At 39.2% G+C, this 17862-nt stretch overlaps 2 protein-coding genes and 1 long non-coding RNA gene across 4 annotated transcripts in view; 1 reads left to right on the top strand and 2 right to left on the bottom strand.

Annotated features, from left to right (window-relative positions):
- hoxc3a (homeobox C3a) overlaps positions 1 to 8638 on the bottom strand; it is a 73734-nt gene extending 65096 nt beyond the window's left edge. For both annotated transcript variants that reach the window (XM_036590865.1, XM_036590867.1), the window contains exon 1: positions 7546 to 8638. The gene's annotated coding sequence lies outside the window, so the exon portion shown is untranslated. The remainder of the gene's footprint in view (positions 1 to 7545) is intronic.
- A 76-nt stretch (positions 8639 to 8714) lies between these two features.
- hoxc10a (homeobox C10a) lies at positions 8715 to 16949 on the bottom strand. The gene is made up of 3 exons (XM_036590860.1): positions 16896 to 16949; positions 11521 to 12671; positions 8715 to 9117 (listed from the first exon to the last, which is right to left on the bottom strand). Exons 2-3 carry the CDS (start codon positions 12266 to 12268, stop codon positions 8843 to 8845), a joined length of 1023 nt encoding a protein of 340 aa, XP_036446753.1. The 5' UTR covers positions 12269 to 12671; positions 16896 to 16949; the 3' UTR covers positions 8715 to 8842.
- LOC118822061 lies at positions 12586 to 15127 on the top strand. The gene is made up of 3 exons (XR_005008399.1): positions 12586 to 12653; positions 12745 to 12816; positions 12938 to 15127. It is a non-coding gene; the product is annotated as an uncharacterized LOC118822061 (long non-coding RNA).
- Positions 16950 to 17862: the final 913 nt, after the last annotated feature.

The raw sequence follows: 17862 nt of genomic DNA, 5'->3' as shown, positions 1-17862 counted from the left end.
ATCAAATTTTAAATATAATAAGTTGATACTCGTTACTGTTCGGTCACTATTAAATTGCTACCATAATAGTTACTACTATTGTAACTATAATGGAGTTAAAATATGACTTATTTTTGGAGTTATTTAAATGAGTATAATGAAAGATACATTCAAAATGTTTGGGATAATGAATGCATGCAAGTGAATATCAACAAAACTTCAAATAGTCTCCTGAAGTCATGCGGCAATCCCTCTATGGACGCTACTAGGTCAGATGTATGTAGACTTGAACCACAGATTGATTAAAAATGCATATTCATTAATACACGTCATCGCTGGGCGGCAGACTGCACGAGCAGTGAATGTCAATGTGATTTTTTTTACCTATTATGTTATTTTTCTTTAATATTTGAGGTTTATTTTCTTGGTTATTGTATGTCCAGTGCGCTGGTGTGTGCACATGACATGTTACCTAGTTTAAAACACATTTGGTGTTTTCGCTTGATGTTCTACCTCACGTTGCATTATGGTCCTTAGAAAGTGGAAAACTATTAATTGTCTTTTCTGATTTTCTTGTTAATTTATACAGCTGTGCAACACTTTGGCTAAAAGGTTTCAGTTTCTTTGTTGCATTTTTTTCATTACTCAAATAAACATTACTAATAAGACCAGTGTCTCTATTGTGTATGTGTTGTCCTGCCATAGCAAAATATTCACTAATACTGAGCCTATTTTCACGAAAGCTTGGTTTTGTTGTGCTTAAATGAATCACAAACTAAATAGAATCTGTCACTTATTTAAATGTTAATGTGGTACAAATATAAGATATAGGTATGTTTAATTCAAGCCCAGTTTAATTGGTTTTATATGCTCTATTAAGAACTTATTTTGTCCTTGTTTGATCTGTCTGCTCGGTTGATGTATGTAATCGCTAAAACGAAACAGTTTAATGCATGCCAAATATGGAGGTTGACTCCTTTTTCAAAGAAACATTAAAACCATTTTATTTAACATTTTAAGACCAGAGTTTCAAATGAAGGCCATGTAGTGGGAGCAGTGTTGTGAGTACTGGTGGCCTCATTGCCACAAGAAAATGCACGGCTAGACAGTGACTTGTTTTCTTTTTTCTCTGACATACAGTAATATATGACATATTAAGTAATTCCTGTCACAATTGGGCCAGTTTTATTGTCAAAAAACGTCCTTATTATAAATTCACGTTTGAAAAGATGGTATTTTATTATATGACGTTTATTCAACTTTGTACAGCTAAAAGAATGTTTGCTTTGAATTTCCTTCAAATGTGCCGTTCTACATCAATGAAAAATATTGACATAAACAGTTGTTCATAATAACCACAGTCGTTCATTTTATTTACTTTTGGCGAGGGTTTGTTTGAAGTAATGCATTGTATTCATGTGTAACCGATATTGTCATTTGAATCAAGTAAATTCAAAGCAACACTTTTTCAGGAATATGTAGGAAATTAGACGTCAATAACATACTGCCATTAAACTATGAAGCTACGCTGCTGCTTTTGCTGTTAGTAAAATTCATCAAAAACCCATCTATATATCTGTCTATCTATCTATGTATATATCTATCTATGTATGTATATATATATATATATATATATATATATATATATATACCACACACACAGTATGTTCTTTTCATTCTTTTGAAAAGTAAAAGATTGGTCAGTGAAGTATTCAAATAATCTTTCGGTCATTTCACAAATAGGTCAACAACATAATGTTTTCAGGCAATGTTATTTGCAGTGATAAAACTAAAGGGTCAAAAATGACAAAAAATCTGTACTATTAACTATAGATACAAATAATGGTGCTGTGTTGATAACATTGTATACACGAAGTGATGATGGAGCAAATTCTTGCACAGAAATGATTCTATTAAGCACAGCTCAGGCGCATTCACCGACGTTAGCATGTTTAGCATGTTTATGTTAGCATGTTTAGCCTTCAGACATCATTCATTTGTGCCAATGATTAAAAAGGTCATTAAACATCACGGTACGTCCCTTTATGTGTCACACGCTTTACGATAATAACACGCCTTAATGTACCTATCATTATTATTACTATACAATTGCGTGTGATATCTGTAGAGAAATTTGTCGCTAATTAAGAGACATTTGCTTTATGAAACATCATAGACCATCATTTCTCAAGAGACGATCCAGCGTTTCCGAATGCGTGGTTTACCAACAAAAAAGAAAGAGTGTGTGTGTGTGTGTGTGCGTGTGTGTGTGTGTGTGTGTGTGTGTGTGTGTGTGTGTGTGTGTGTGTGTATGTGAGCATGTGTTTGTGTGTAAGGGGGGGGGGTTAGGCCATTGGAAACGTTTCAAATGTGTCTGTTCCCTAGTACAAGGACAGGCTTATACTGACCAGCGCACTTTAAAGGCCAATACCGGCCATCTGAGTGCGGACATCACTGAAATTAACTCCCTCAACTAAACAAAACTGCTATCCCAAATATGTTGCCTTGTTATGTACAAAGTACCAAAAACAAGTGGTTGAATTACGTTGAGGAAAATCACTGGAACTAACCGAGGCTAAAAAGCCTGGCCCAGAAGTGCCACGTTCAAATGTGTGTCCGCCAACCATTTACGCTGGACCTTCGACACGCAGGGAAGGTTTTACATCATGCTGGCATATTGGAGCTCACAAGACTAAACGCATCTCCCCTTGAATGTGAGGAAAAATGCTTAGTGTAAGATAAATCACGCAGTTTCCTCATTTGTCTGACCATTGTTTTGATCTGTGTGGGAAGAAGATATGTTAAAGCTTTTGAGGGTCCCTATCCCTTACCCCTACGTCTTAACTAGCACGCTTTTAACACACGAGCTACTGTATGACATCATGATTGCTGCGTCATTTAGACCATTTTGGAATATATACAACACTGAGACTAATGCTACTGCACTTTAAAATGTTTTCATGTCAATATCTATCATTATATGTTGGTAAGATGTTATACAGTACATAGTATAGAGTATAATAATAATAAACAAGGATCAATGAATAACCAGAGTATATTCCCATGCCTAGCACTGGCTACTAATTTAAAAGGTAGTAAGCAAATACGTATGTGTTTTATTTTCTTGCTTGAAAAGGGTCCAGTAAGCGATTAGAAAAAGGACAATGTTTCAGCAGAGCTACCAAATGGACACTGGGGTGGACCTCTGCAAAGTCTTACAGGCTTGTTAAATGTGTATTTAGGCAATAGAAAAGTCATTCATAATCATCGTGCTTGAAATCCTATTAGCAATGTTTAGTACGACACAAAATTTGCGAGCGACTTAATACAAAATATTCATACTTTATAGCATAAATCTATTAGTTACAAAGCTCATTTTTCGTCTACTCATTCCTATTAGGCTCCTGAACCTAAAGGCATCCATATTCGGTAGAAAACTCTTAACTGCGTGTGTTAATGTGTTAACAAGAGGCAAATTAGTGTTTGAGTTTAACACAATTAAACACGGTTGGTTGATAATGGAACGCCAAGACTTCCACTTCTGATATGAGCTAATTCAGCTGTGAAACTTTATTCGGCGTTAAGATATGCTAAGTCATACAGAGAAGAGCTTTTAAAAAGCACGTTTAGCCAAAGCTTCTAATTTATGTAGTTATTGATTTGTAACAGTAAGCTTTCAGTGAACATAGGTCAAGGTAAAACAACGTGAAAACATCTACACACATACGCACCTTTTATCATATATATATTATATATATATATATATATATATATATATATATATATATATATGTATGTATAATAAAAGGTGCGCATGTGTGTAGATGTTTTCACACTTATTTTCAACAACAAAACATGTAGTTGGATTTCTGCATATGACTGCATATATATATATATATATATATATATATATATATATACACACACACACACACACACACACACAATCAGACAATCAGAAAGCTAACAAAACGTAATTTTAGTGGAGATTTTCAAACTTTCGCACACGGCCATATGCGGAGGTAAAACACCATTAAAAAGAGGAGCCTTTAAGCACGTTTAGCTTTATGCTTTTGTTTTTAACAGTGAGCCTTCAATTAACACAGAGCAACATTACAAAGAGCAACCTTACAAAGAACTTTATTTGGGATTAGTCTGTAATTACGTCGCTGCGTTTTCGTTCGCAGTTTACAGTATGAACTACTTTGGGATAAAACAAGAAATCGCAAAATTTCTCTTTACCTGACCAGCTCCAATTAGATTAGCTCACTAATCAAACTATGCTCTGCTGTGTTGAAGTCCAGAAGTCGGACATGTCGTTCGTGTTCACCTTACCCTTCTCTCTGTATTCTCATGCGTTAAGGTCTTCCTTGACTGGGCCTAGGTCACAGCTAATGTTAATGTTTTGCCATGTCACGACCAGTAGGCTAATGTCCTTTGGTTTCGCCACGCAATATGATACTACGTACCGAAAAAAAGTGACATACAGTATTCAGAGTATTCTGGGAGCTACAAAACCTCAGGCCATTGGAAGGAAATTGCCTCTATATCCGTGAGCCAGGCGGCAGCGTCCTGTGGGGGTCATTTCGTGTGCTGTAAACTCTTTGTTGGTGACGCATTCCAGAGGAGATCCCCATTCACTCAGCTGAATGAAAATGACTTTGGATTCCAGACTGTCTCCTCCCGTCGCAAAACAGCTGAGGGGATGGGAGGGGGTTAAGAAAACAAGCAAAAAAGGGCGAAATTCATACACTCTCATAAGAAAAAAATAGGTAGTACCACAGTCTAACATACGTCTAAACTGTAGAACTGTTGTATTATTATGGTATAGACTAATATGGTATGTGCATAAAATTTTGGCATCCAACTATCCCTCCAATGTTGTTATTATTTGTAAAAAAAATAGGTGCAGGTATTAAGGTGTACTCTAGTGCACTGTACGTCTCTTGGTTTGAAATTCGCGAAATACGTAACGTAAATATGAATGTGTACTGCACTAAACGTGTGTTTATGAAGTGTTATGCTGTATTTTTATTTGCTATTGCATATGATGTTCTGTTATGCATGTCTACACGAACGTTTTAAGACTATATTATATGAAACCCACAGTGTAAAATAATCAACAATCAGCTTTTAAATAGACATGCAATTTGTCGCTTGCGCTCTTGGGTTTTTAAGGCATGGGTTTGCAAAGCCTATGCGAAAAACTCGGACAGCATGATAATTTTAGGAGAAATGCAGAGTTTGGGAGTGGCAATGCTCGTAAAAGACACCTTACCTTTGTTCTCTGAACGCTGAAGGGCATTGCAGTACGTACTTTCACCAATTTAGAGAGTTTAATATGAAAAGAGTATGATTCATTTGCGAAGTTTTGCCTCTAATTCAAGATTAGGTCCATATTGACTCTACTAAATGAAAATAATTGCATCTGTATTATTTTTTTAAGGTTGGCGAACAACAAAATAATACGCAGGAAATAACATCTCGAAACATTATTTAGGTCAAATAACTGTATAAACCCAAAGAAGAAATGAAAGCGAGCTACTAGTCCATAACAATCGTGTACATCATCTTCACTACTAAAATCATGGCTCGTCCAAGTCTTAATCTGTAATGTTACAAAATGTTTTTATTCTGTTGCCTTTGTAAGTGGCCTGCAATCTGAAATAATGTATAAAATGTAGCTATAGTAACGTGTTATTGACGCAGTGCATGCAAAACCTACGGCTGTATATGTCGAATAATAGTAGTATATACGCTGTTACTTATATTTAGGAAGAATACAAGTAACTTTTGCAGAGCTGCAATTGATCGCTCCTATCGCTCCTTTGTGTCCATTATAGCGTGTCAATAATTAATAGCAACATGTAGCCTAAACTTTAAAAATAATCTAGGTTTAGGACTCGATCCATTTTTCCCACAAAATTTCAATATATAGGAATTTAAATTTCAAAATTGTGTTGTAATCTTTGTTTTAGTAGCTACTTTTATTGTATCTCAAAATTGATAAACACGTGTGCACGCACGCGCGCACACACACACACACAGACACACACACACACACAGACACACACACACCATGCACGAATTTCTTTACATCTTGTTACATCCTGAGATTTTATTAATTGTCATTTAAACTTAGCAAAAAGGTTATTTTAATTTATGTTATTTTGTTTTGCTTATTTAGTGTTTTGTTTATTACGCCACTATGATAAATGCACATTGCTGGGATGAAAAAGTTTTGGCCTATAAAGTTAAGAAAAATAATTACATTTACATTATATTCGTCTCATATTAGTCTGTCCATTGATCCATCCATTCATCCATCCATCCATCCATCCATGTACCTCCATGTATTTATCCCGGATGTCCGCCCCCACCTTTCCTGTCTAATTATTTTATCTCGACTCCAATGTGAGTGCCACTATGAATACAACGCAGTGAAAGGAGTCCGAGTCCAGACCTAAACCAAAACTTGAAATCAAAGAATGACCCGTGTGATGGCCCGGTCGAAGTTTACCCCATGATGTTTACAACCTTTTCTCCCTCTGAGAGCCTAAATTCGTTTTACAGCCGGGCACTTAAAAGGCTAGCACAGAAGAAAAAGAGCCCGCCGTGGCTATAACCGTTCAGTTCATTTACAATGCCATTTGCGAAGACTTCACTGCACAGGGTGTAATTTAACGGCAATTGTCGCCCTTGATGAAGACGAACTGACGTAATCAAGGCAGTTTCTTGTTGTCGAGCCAGGATGCCAATCCCAACAACATGAAACTACCTAAACCACGCACCAGCTGCGCGTAACGACGTTATCCACCGGAGAAGACAAACAAGACATGTTCTAAATGCAAGTAAGATTTTTATTCTTCTTCACACTCCTGCAGATACCATAGAACCAGAGCTCGATCCCAAAGTTTCTTCTCCTTTGCACCTCCTCGCAGCCCAGCTCCAATCAATCTACTGAACTTCTAATAGGCCAGCACTTAAATTAACTTTCACGCTAGCCAGCATCAAGATGTCTACGTGTTTAGCATGAGAGTGAAAGTGCAACGATTTGCCAGGCAGAGCATTAAATCAGTGTCTTCTGATAGAGCAGAACAAAATGAAAATAAACAGCAAAGTTTATCCCAATAATTACAGCAAATATATTAAAAGCTGTTGAAATATATCGCACACAGACAATATTAAAACTATATTCACCACCGAGACTAGATTAGTGACCAGATAATATAAGTACAAGGAGACCACCACGGCTATAAATGAATCACTAATCAGACAATACAGTTAAAAGAGGATCACCACAATCATAAATAACTAGATCAGCAATCAGATAAAAAGACCAACTCAGCCACGTTTTTCAGCAATTAAATAATATAACCACAGGAACACCAACACAACCATGGCTATATAGGTAATCAGATAATAGAGGACCATCACAACATGCCTTTAAGATGTCACCGTCTAGCATTCAAGAAGGGCTTAGACAAAAGCAGATGGTTCCTCAAATCAATGCGTGTGAACACATCCTCAAAGCAGCAGAGAAAGTAATAAAAATGGCTGTCCTACCTTTTTAGCCTTCTTCCTTATCTGTAGTAGGATCCCCACGTTGGTCATGGTCGTCGTTGTTGTTATTGTTGTTGTTAATGCTGGTGTTGTTGTCATATCGTACATCCACGCTCATTGCTTCGTGTGCTTCTCCATAGCCATCGTACGAGCTTCCTGCCTCCAGTAGCAGCCGGTCAGCCCGCAGAGCGCGCCAGTGAGGCCAGCGCGTTGCAGTCCCGGGTCTGTGGATTAGCCCTCCTCCACTCGGCTTTTAATGCATCTTTACTGCACCAGCACATTATATTTGCAGATCATAAAATCCACCCCCAGCGCTTTTCCAGGACCGTCATGACATTACAATTTTATGACCTTGACTTACTGTGGTCACCTGGATAATATTTAAATCAACGTTATGGGTCTCCCACTCTTATTGGAAGTGCTACAATCTTTCTCTCTCTCTCTCCCGCACACGCACTCATACTCACTCTCTTTCTCTCTCTCTCACTCTCTCACTCAGTCTCTCTCTTCTTTTTGCCCTTACTATTATTTCTCTTTCTCAATAGAATGCCAAAGAGGATGTCCAAGGGGAAGGAGATACCAGGACATTCGAGTTCCCAACCCCTCTTTTTTATTTATCTCTTGGATTAGAAATCAAATGGACAAAAAACAGCAATTGGCATGCAGAATACAGGGTTACGCCATGTTGAGGACACACGCGCACTTTAATTGACAAACACGCTAATCTAAGACATCAGATAGACAACTCATGTTTGGCAGGCTAAGAGTAAAACAAACTTCTGCTTTTAGCAAGACACACCCGTCCACCAACATTTGCGCCAATATTTGCGCCAATGGCATATTTACAGTGCTTCAATCTGCGGCGTTGTTCAGCTTGACCTATCTGCTGGGGCACTGAGAACCAAACTTAATACTGTTTTGAAACAACCTCTTCCCAACCAGTGTCACATACCAGGGCTGCTCAAAGGTCTCCGTGTTGTGCTGAGTATGTGTGAGCACGTGAGTGAGAGAGAGGCAGATGTATGGATAATGCACCTATCCAACTGCGCCTTGAATTTACACGATTCAAATCTGCGCGTGAATAAAATGCGTCGAATCAAAACACAATGCTCGCTAAATCAACCGACAGACAGAAGCTGCAAAATATTTTATTCACGTGCAACACACTGGCAAATTTGAATCACGTAAATACAAAAGCACAGTCTTTTTTGTCAGTCTTTGTTTTAATGTACTTGTGTGAGTGTGCTGTTTGTTTGTTTGTTTGTTTGTTTGTTTGTTTGCTTGTTTGTTTGTTCTGCCTTCAGTTGTAGCTGTAGCCTGTTAGGTCCCGGACTCGACTTTCCCTGGTGAGCTTCTTCAGCTTCATCCTTCTGTTCTGAAACCAGATCTTGACCTGTCTGTCTGTGAGGTTGATACTCTTGCTGATCTCCAGACGGCGCTCTCGAGTCAAGTACATGTTGAACAAGAACTCCTTCTCCAGCTCAAGTGTCTGATGCTTTGTGTAAGGACATCTCTTCTTGCGTCCACTTTTAGCCTTTAGCCAGTTCCCCGTCGCGTTTTCCAACTTTACTTCATCTGCGGCAATAAAGTATAATATACAGGTTCAGACACGCGCATAATTTAAGAAGACACTGTACTTGGAGCTGCAATTACACCCTCCCTTTGCATTTTTCCTATTCTTATTCAGAATGTCTATTCTAGCATGTGTGTGCTAGATAATATATGCCTGAATAGGTAATAGAATATATGAGATGTTTTAAAAAGAAAGTACAAGCGATTATTTGGTAAATCCGTCTCCACTTTTTGATAGATTTCATATCTTTTCTTGTTATCTGTACAAAAACATCCTTTTTTGCTTTTTAAAGAGTGTCAACAAATCCACTTATTTGTTGACATTTTTCATAGCATACTTTGGTATCAGTGGTGTTAAAGCTCTTTTATAGCCAAATATTCTTAATAATGCGAATTTGAGTTTCCAGTCGAACAATAAACCTCATTTTTACGTGTAAAGAAAGCGAGACATGGTGAATTTAATAAGTGCTTATTTTTGGAGTATTAAAGGCATGTGTACTCTGCGGCTGAAAATGCGCTTAAATTTGTACACGTTATCGCGCAAGGAATGGAACAGAAAGTGAATAAAGTAAAAAATATATACATAAAAAAGTTAAAAATTTAAAAAAGTTACTGAAATGCACAGAAATGATTTGCATTTAATTCAGAGCACTCATTTGTGATGCATTGGCAACTTTTTTTTTTTTACTTTTTGCCAGTGAAATGGGAGGCTTACAAATGAACACTGAGCAACCTATTTTACAGCCAGTTAACTGTGTATTCATGAAATTTAAAAGAAGAAGAAGAAGCTAAAGTCTGCTAATATTTATAATTAGGTCTAAAGACGAAGCTAAAGTCTGCTAATATTTATAATTGGCTCTAAATGTGATTCTGCAAAACGCTACAGTTGGTTTCGTTTCAGGGGTTATATTTGGACTCAGACTTTACCCATAAATAAACACACCAGATTAAATACTCTTAAATAACAAATAGAGCAGAGCCTGTTATGCTATATTTAGTCGCTATAGACAGCCGTATCGCTGCAGGGAACACCTCTTTATTATTGCAATACGACGGGAAGCCCATTTCGCCCCGGGCTCTATTACACTTTACTTCCTTAAACATAAAACGATTGTGCGTAAAATTGTATCTGCACAGCTACCCACTGCGGCGCATGAAATTACGCAATCACTTAATTTACATTAGAGGAAGGATTTTGTTCTTTTTTTTTTTTGGTGTGTGTGTCTGTGCGTGTGCGTGTGTGCGTGCGTGCGTGCCCGCGCTTGTGTGATCCTGTTTATTTCGATGCTAAGTGGCCCTCGCGCATTTTGCGTCTTTATGTGGCCATGTTGAACACAGTCGCCATCGTAAACACGGATTCAGAGAGGGCTTTTAGAGGTCTGCTTTACGTCTGTTTAGACGAATGCACACACGGAACTGACCAGCTGAAGCAGTGTTTGACTTGAGCAGCGTAAATTGGTACCGTTGCTACGTTCTAGTCTGGAACCTTGAACCTGCTGTTAGTGGTTCCACTTTCAAATACTAGGTTTGCAGACCATCTGCATTCCTCTGTGTATGCATGAGTGTGTGTGTGCGTGTGTGGGGGAGTTGTTTGTTTGTCTTTGTAAAATTTAAGGATAGACTGGGTAGGAAAAAAAGACGAGAAAAATTGTAAAGTGCCTTTGACAAAAGGTACACGTTTAAGTTTTTCAAACTGAAGTGGCAAAAAAAAGTTTTTGGGGGTCTTTTTTTTACTGAGGTTAGGGTTAAGTTTAGAACTATATTTAGCCTTATCACATTTATTATTATTTATTTTAGTCTTATCATATTTAACTAGTGTAATAACATATATATATATTACAAATATGACATTGTTATTACTTGTAGTTAGTGGTTCATTAGTTAACTATGTGTTAATACATACGAGGGACGAATTATTCTATATATGTAAGTAACTAAATGTCCCTTGTATGTCCCTTATATGTACCCATATTGTAAGGGATATTTAGGTTACATATAGGTTACATTTATTGCATACAGCTAGTAACATACACACACACACACACACACACACATATATATATATCATATATATATATATATATATATATATATATATATATATATATATATATATATGTGTGTGTATATATATACTCTTATATTTACATAATACGTAATGGTCATATCATTATCATTGTTTTTAGGTACATATATGACACACCTCACGTCCTGTGAAGGTATAACAATAAACCTGTGTGTGTGTGTGTGTGTGTGTGTGTGTGTGTGTATTTACTTACGTTAAGTGTGCGTGTATATGCGCGTGAAAGAGTATACAGATACGCCAACACGCACACACAAACACACACACACACACACACACACACTTACACACACACGAAGCGAGACCTCGTTAGTTTGGATCACCTTTCAATTCGCTCTCAGAATCATCTGTGCAGCTGTCTGTCTTTGGCCCACTCTCTTCCTTCCTGAGCTGCCTCTTATCCGTGCCCTGCTCCTCTGTGTGGGCTTCCTCGCCCGCCGCGTCCTGCTTTGACTTGCTGCCTTTGCCGTAGCCATCAGCAGCCTGCGCCTCGATGGGCGTCGTTATTCTGGGTACAGGGTTAAAGTCCGAGCCGAAGCCGTCACGCTGCTGCCCCCGCTCGCTCGCGTACACCTGGCTTCCTCGGAAATAATCGGAGGCGGAGACGCCACTCTGATCCGTGTGGCTGCCATTATCCCCCAGGCGGATGTAGGTAGCAGCGGACGGTTCCTGTGCAGATTCCTTGGGGCTGTCCAGGTCAGCCTGGTACAGGCAGGGCAGAGCCTCTTCTTTGACGTGACTGGCCGGAAAAGAGCACGGGTGCAAAGGCTGGGCAACAGGTTGCGCGCTCCTGTAAGTTTTAGAGCCCGCTGTCCAGGCGTCCCGCTGCGACAGGTAATGCGCGTGCTGCTGCTGCTGGTGTTGGTAGCCGCTCACCGGCAGCTCGTCCCGCTTGGAGTGTGATGCGCCGACGATGCCCACGCTCCTCATCATCGGACAGCCATATTCTGCGGGCGTTTGCATATACATCCCGGAGTTGGCGGAATAGCCCTCACCTCTGTACGGAGACGTCCCTCCAACCAGCGAGTCCATCAGAAACGAGCCGGCCGCCACGTTGTTCGGACATGACATTTTTGCCGGAGGGCGAGACGATCTTTATGTTTTAAAGCAATCCCGCTTACGTCGAAGAGGGTAAGGACAGTAGGACGCTGACATCTTTTGGGGTAGGGGGGGGGCCGAAAAAATATCAGCAACATAATTATGGATTCAAGGCGCCCTTGTCATGTGATTTTCAGACCAATAGGGTTTTGGAAGTGGCCTTGATGCTCTAGACGGTGCTGACGTCAACAGGGTCAAGTTAGTGAGCGCTGTCGGCGCGGCGTGGAGCAATGGCGCCATCTAGTCGACGCGTTCGTGCAAAGACACGTCCGTCACAGAGAACAAAGAGCAGTCGAGCGGGCGAGACGTCCAGTTACGTGGCTAAGGCGAGCACAGGAAGACCGAGCGAGAAAGGCAGGTAAATGAAGTGGTGAACCTGATAAACGGGGTAAATGACAGGAAAAGGAAGTCAGCAAAACACAAATTTACAACTGTGCTTGACTCTGCAGGGGGTTCACCAAAATGAGTGTATGTTGAATCTGGGACAAAGGACTCTCATTATCATATTGCGCATTACGGAGGTATGTCTGTTCATAACACTCTGTGATAGCTGTCATGTCGACTGTCTCTTAGCCTACATGTTAAAACAGATGTAATTATTTTACAGCTTTTTTAAATAGAATAATACTTTTTTTTTGAAAGTGCTGCAAATACAATGTTTTGCTCATATGGAGGAAAGGCCAGTCTGACAGCCTGGAACTACAACTGAACTAAATAAGCGGCCAAGTTGTCCAAAGTGTATTAAAGCTAAAGGCTGAGTGTTGTAGAGATATACTAGCCCTATAGACATTCTGTGTTTGTGGTTTTGGGGTTAAATTCTACTCATTCTTCTGTTGCAAAATGTATATTGTCTTGCATGTAATTAAAGACAAATATTTGATACCAACAGCTACAATTTTGTAATGACAGAAAATTGTATTTCATGTTTTTTTTTTCTTTTCTTCTTTTTCTTTTTGCCTTCTATAATAGCTTTGAACCAAATTTCTAAGCTGTATTATAACCAAGGGCACATTGGGTTCTATTATACGCAAAGCTGTACTTGTTCACATTCCATCTAATTACTGTTTTTGTATTTTAAGAAACTGTCATGCTATTCAGAAATTACATGGGGGACATAAATAGATATTTACATTATGGTGACGTTTAAATAACTTGGGGAGAAACTCATCTTTCAGTTGAAGGGTTTCGTTCCAAAGAGCGCTGTAGACCCCTTTCTTATTTTTTTTTTTCTTTTTTTCACATGATATACGTTTTTGGAGTGGGCTTTACACATACGAGGCATATCAATGTTATATTATAATTTATAATTGATACCATAGTTATTGGAAAATAAAAATGTTTACATTATACGTCCGCTGTTATACTTTACAAACTCCCTATATCCAAAAGTGTTACAATGGGTCCACAGCAGTTTGGAATGAAACTCTTGAATTATGATTAACAATTATGATTAATAACACTTTCACACATTTATAAATGTATATACGTCCAACGTTTTTATTTTAAATACTCATTATGAATTGATTTAATTCTGCTGCACGTATAAATGCAAAGAAGAACCTGTTTCAAGTTTTAAAAACAGGTTATTGTTTTTTTCTTTTTTTTTTTTTAAGGCGCATTGGAGACCGTTGAGCTCTTTAAGGGCCTGTAAATAACTTATTGTATTCGTTAATTTATGTTTTTTGTATTGTTAATTATTGTTAATTGTTATTGTTAATCTGTGGTCCCTATTAGCAATAATTTGTCTCATCCATTAACTAATGCGATTTTTAAACCTTAATGCCTGCCTGCTAAACTCTGACGTTGAGATAAATACAAAGTAATATTATCGCACTTGAGTCGAGGACATCACTAAGCTAATTAATACAATCCTTCATGTTAATGTTCTTATACGGCAGCTTTAAAGAAAGAGAAGGAACAGTAAACAAGCACGCGTGTATTTTCCCACACTGCTTCGAGGAACGTCGTCTACATTTGAAAAAGAAACAGTCTTTTTGAAGCCGGGGTTTGTTTGCTGGCTGAGCAGCGCTTGTTTGCTCGCCACTGTCCCCCTCACGGTACTCCGGCTCTCTTGGGCGCCGACAGAGAGGTCACTGGCAATGACCCTTCAGCAGACTGTGGGCGTCTTCCATTGGTCCGCTCTCCTGTCTGTCATCCGGACTGACCAGCAGTTTCCCCTGCTGATTCTTTTTAGCAGCCTTGTGGGATTGTGGGGTCTTTTAAATAGCCGCATCATAAAAACAGCGGCGAGATTGATTAGATATTAGCATGTTCGGATCCATTTTTTTCCTCCTCTTCTTCTTTTTTTTCACAATGTCTGTGCCAAGCCTAGCACCTGTAAATACTTGCATAGCGCCAGGGCCGTTATGCGCATTTAAGAGCAGGTCATGCGCCTTGATAATGCGCCACTGCTAATGTGAAACATTTGGTATGTAATTCAGACCAACTTCATAATTTTTTTTTTTACTAATTCAAGTGAAAAATTTCGGGTGCATTACAGAATGGCGAATTCACAATAGTAAGTCCACTATTGATTATTCTGCCTTATTTACTCACAGGGGAGTTTCCCATGTACATATATCCTGCGCGTACCGAAACTAGTCTAAATTTTAAAGCCCACGCCCCATTCTTTCCTCAGTCTATATACGCTGTAGTTATTTCTGTTCGAAGTTGTAAAAAGGACACAAAGGTAATTACGGATATCTCAGAAAACCTGTTAAACTGGAGTTGGTTAGCCGAAAATTTGCGTTTTGTTGCCACATCATATTTGAAAAATGCAGCATTTTGCCAAATACAAATGTCAAATGTTTCTTAATTACAATAAAGCATAGTTTAACAAGCATTGTTTTATTGTTTTTTCAATGCACACATACACACACACACACACACGTATATGTATATATATATTTATATATATATGTATATATATACGTGTGTGTGTGTGTGTGTGTGTGTGTGTGTGTGTGTGTGTGTGTGTACATATTCGGTACTTTTCATGCACTGCAAGTACTTTGAAATACATTTCCAATTTGAAGTAACGAGCTTAAAGTTTTTTTCCTTACCCAAACTGGCGTCCACCCACTGCGCTGAATGGAAATTTATGGTTGTCGCATGTAACGTCTTAAAGACAATTATAAATCAGAGAGTGGTAATCGGAAAGCACATCAGCATTTTATTAAATTTTAATATCATTAAAGACCACACAAATGGCTGCTGAGCACCGCTGGATATTTACAGCTTTTCATCACATCCATAGGAGTGGAAGTAGGTATAGCTCTACAATAAGAACTGCTGTAATAAGAAGTCTGCAAAACCTATGAAGCTTTTAATGCAACAGCGCCGGAGGTGAGCACTAGATATACTCTCACACTATAGTGCTCTATGTCTTAGCTGCGTAAATACACTCAAACTGAAATCATTTTACATATGGTGTAGTATTCTTTATTCCTCGTGTGTGCGCACAGAAGAGAAAGCAAAAATAATAAGTTATATATGTGTAATAAATGATATTAGTGACTATTGCAGTTTGGGTGAATTTATATCACTGTGCTAAGACATATACTATAGTCGTATAAGAAGATATATAGTATTTATACATCGGGGCGTGCCTCTGTTGTTGGTGACTTATTTTTATTATTTACCCACACTTTAAAATATACCGTCCTTCTTAACAAGAAATAATTGTCGATTTTGGAAAAATAGAAAAATATTTTCATTACATTTTTATTACAGGCCTAGCTTTTTCCTCAGACTGAGTTCAAAACACTTTCCTCTGGAAAGCAAAGCGGCATCAATTTATCCTGTATTGTGAAAGGATAAATAAAGTTTCTGAACATTTCTCTATGGGATGATTCTCTTTTCCATGCACTGCGTCCGACTTCAAATTCAAATCCAGCTCGTATTTTAATCTAATGGCGACTCAGGTCCAGGGCTCTGGGTCTGGTGGCTCTCTGAAGTCTCCGCCATTTCCTTCGAGCTGTCCAGCAGCTCATTCGGATGGGATCCACTCCCGTCTTGCAGCCAGCCTGGATGGTCTTTGGCGAATAAATTCAATTTTCCCCCTGCGCGATAACAAATCGCGCGGGCCAAAAGCCAGCTCATCCAAACTACGGGATGTTTTAAAAGGTCATATTTATCGATCACGCAAGCTGCAGGCTAAATTTTGGCTTCGTGACCGTTATTCATGGCATCGCACACACACACACACACATAAGAGGCAGGGACGACCCTCGTATCCCTGGTTTGATAGGCGGTTACGCCAAGGGCCTCTTCTTCAGCGTGACCAAGGCGCGAGGCAAAAGGAAGTCGACAACTTCTCGACGTCACCGAGCCAGGGCCAAGGTTGGTGGGTGTGACAAGAGAAGGCTTTTAGCCTTGATCCTTGGCTATGGGCCGCCCACCCCCTTTCTTCTGCTATCTTCTGATATCTCTCTCTCTCTTTCTTTCTCTTTCTCTCTCGCCCGCAATTCTGTGGGCAAAGCTCACTAGCAATGAAAGCTCTCAGTTAACAAACCTCTCTCTCTCTCTCTTCTCTCTCTCTCTCTCTGCCTTAAAAAAATGTGCTGAAACCATTGTAGCTCGTTAAAACAACGCAACATACCTGCAGACGGCGTTTCTCTGCGTAAAAGCGTTGCCTGGCGCACTCTCTTCCAGCAGACCAAGATCTACCGAAAACAACTGTGTTCAAAAGCCACTAAAACAACTTTTAAAAGCTCCAAGCACCGCTCATTGGGAAGCATCAAAACGTAAACGAGCAAAGTACATGCCAAGACGCTATAACACATTTCATGCATGATAATAGCACATTTTACAGGGACAATAAAGTGTATTTACTGGGCGTGCTAAAGCTGGCCAAGGTACCTGGTGTAGTTTAATGTGAAGGGTCAAAGTTTGGCTACTTACGCATTCCTCCTCGCTTTCGCAGTTGCTCTCATTTGCTCTCTGTCCTGCTCCACACATTTCCTGGCTAAAGGGGGTCCTTGATTCCTCTTTATTGCAACGGGTTAAAGGTGAAGGCCGTGACATTATTGAAGTTCAAAGACAACTTTTAATTATTTCTTTTCCTCTCAATATGCACATGTGCGAACTGCACACACATGCAGACCCCACAAGGCCATATGTTGAGGACCACAAAAATGATCACGTAAAGATGGGCACGAATTTGGGAATTGTCTCACTCTCTCCATCTCTCTCTCTCTCTCTCTCTCTCTCTCTCCCATATACGTATAGACACACAGTACAGCAGCACATGCAACTGAAATAATGGCAGTTTGATGATTCAAATGTGTCAACGAAAAAAATCGTTGTTGACTTTCACTGGAAGAATTGCATTGATGTAATGCATTGCTGCCATTATCAACTAAGAGAAAATTTGAAATCATGTACATGCAAAGCCACTTTTTGCAGAGTAGAGAGAGAGGGGGGGAGAGAGAGGATTGAATCAGCAGAAGAAGGCGGAGACTCACCACAAGATGTCTACTCTCCCTCCTTCCAGATCGCTTTAGAGTTTGCCTGTGAGATGTGGCTAGCGACGCTGCTTGTACATGTAGGCTACTAGTGTTCATTTT

Source organism: Colossoma macropomum, unplaced genomic scaffold, assembly GCF_904425465.1.
Source record: "Colossoma macropomum unplaced genomic scaffold, Colossoma_macropomum, whole genome shotgun sequence".
In the NCBI taxonomy this organism is placed as follows: Eukaryota; Metazoa; Chordata; class Actinopteri; order Characiformes; family Serrasalmidae; genus Colossoma; species Colossoma macropomum.
This window is presented reverse-complemented; position numbering and strand designations above follow the sequence as displayed.

Coding starts and splice junctions, on each gene's coding strand:
- hoxc10a (XM_036590860.1), bottom strand. CDS start 12,268: ATGTCATGTCCGAACAACGTGGCGGCCGGCTCGTTTCTGATGGACTCG. Junction 9,118..11,520: donor TTCTGAGAGCGAATTGAAAG/GTGATCCAAACT, acceptor TTATTGCCGCAG/ATGAAGTAAAGTTGGAAAAC.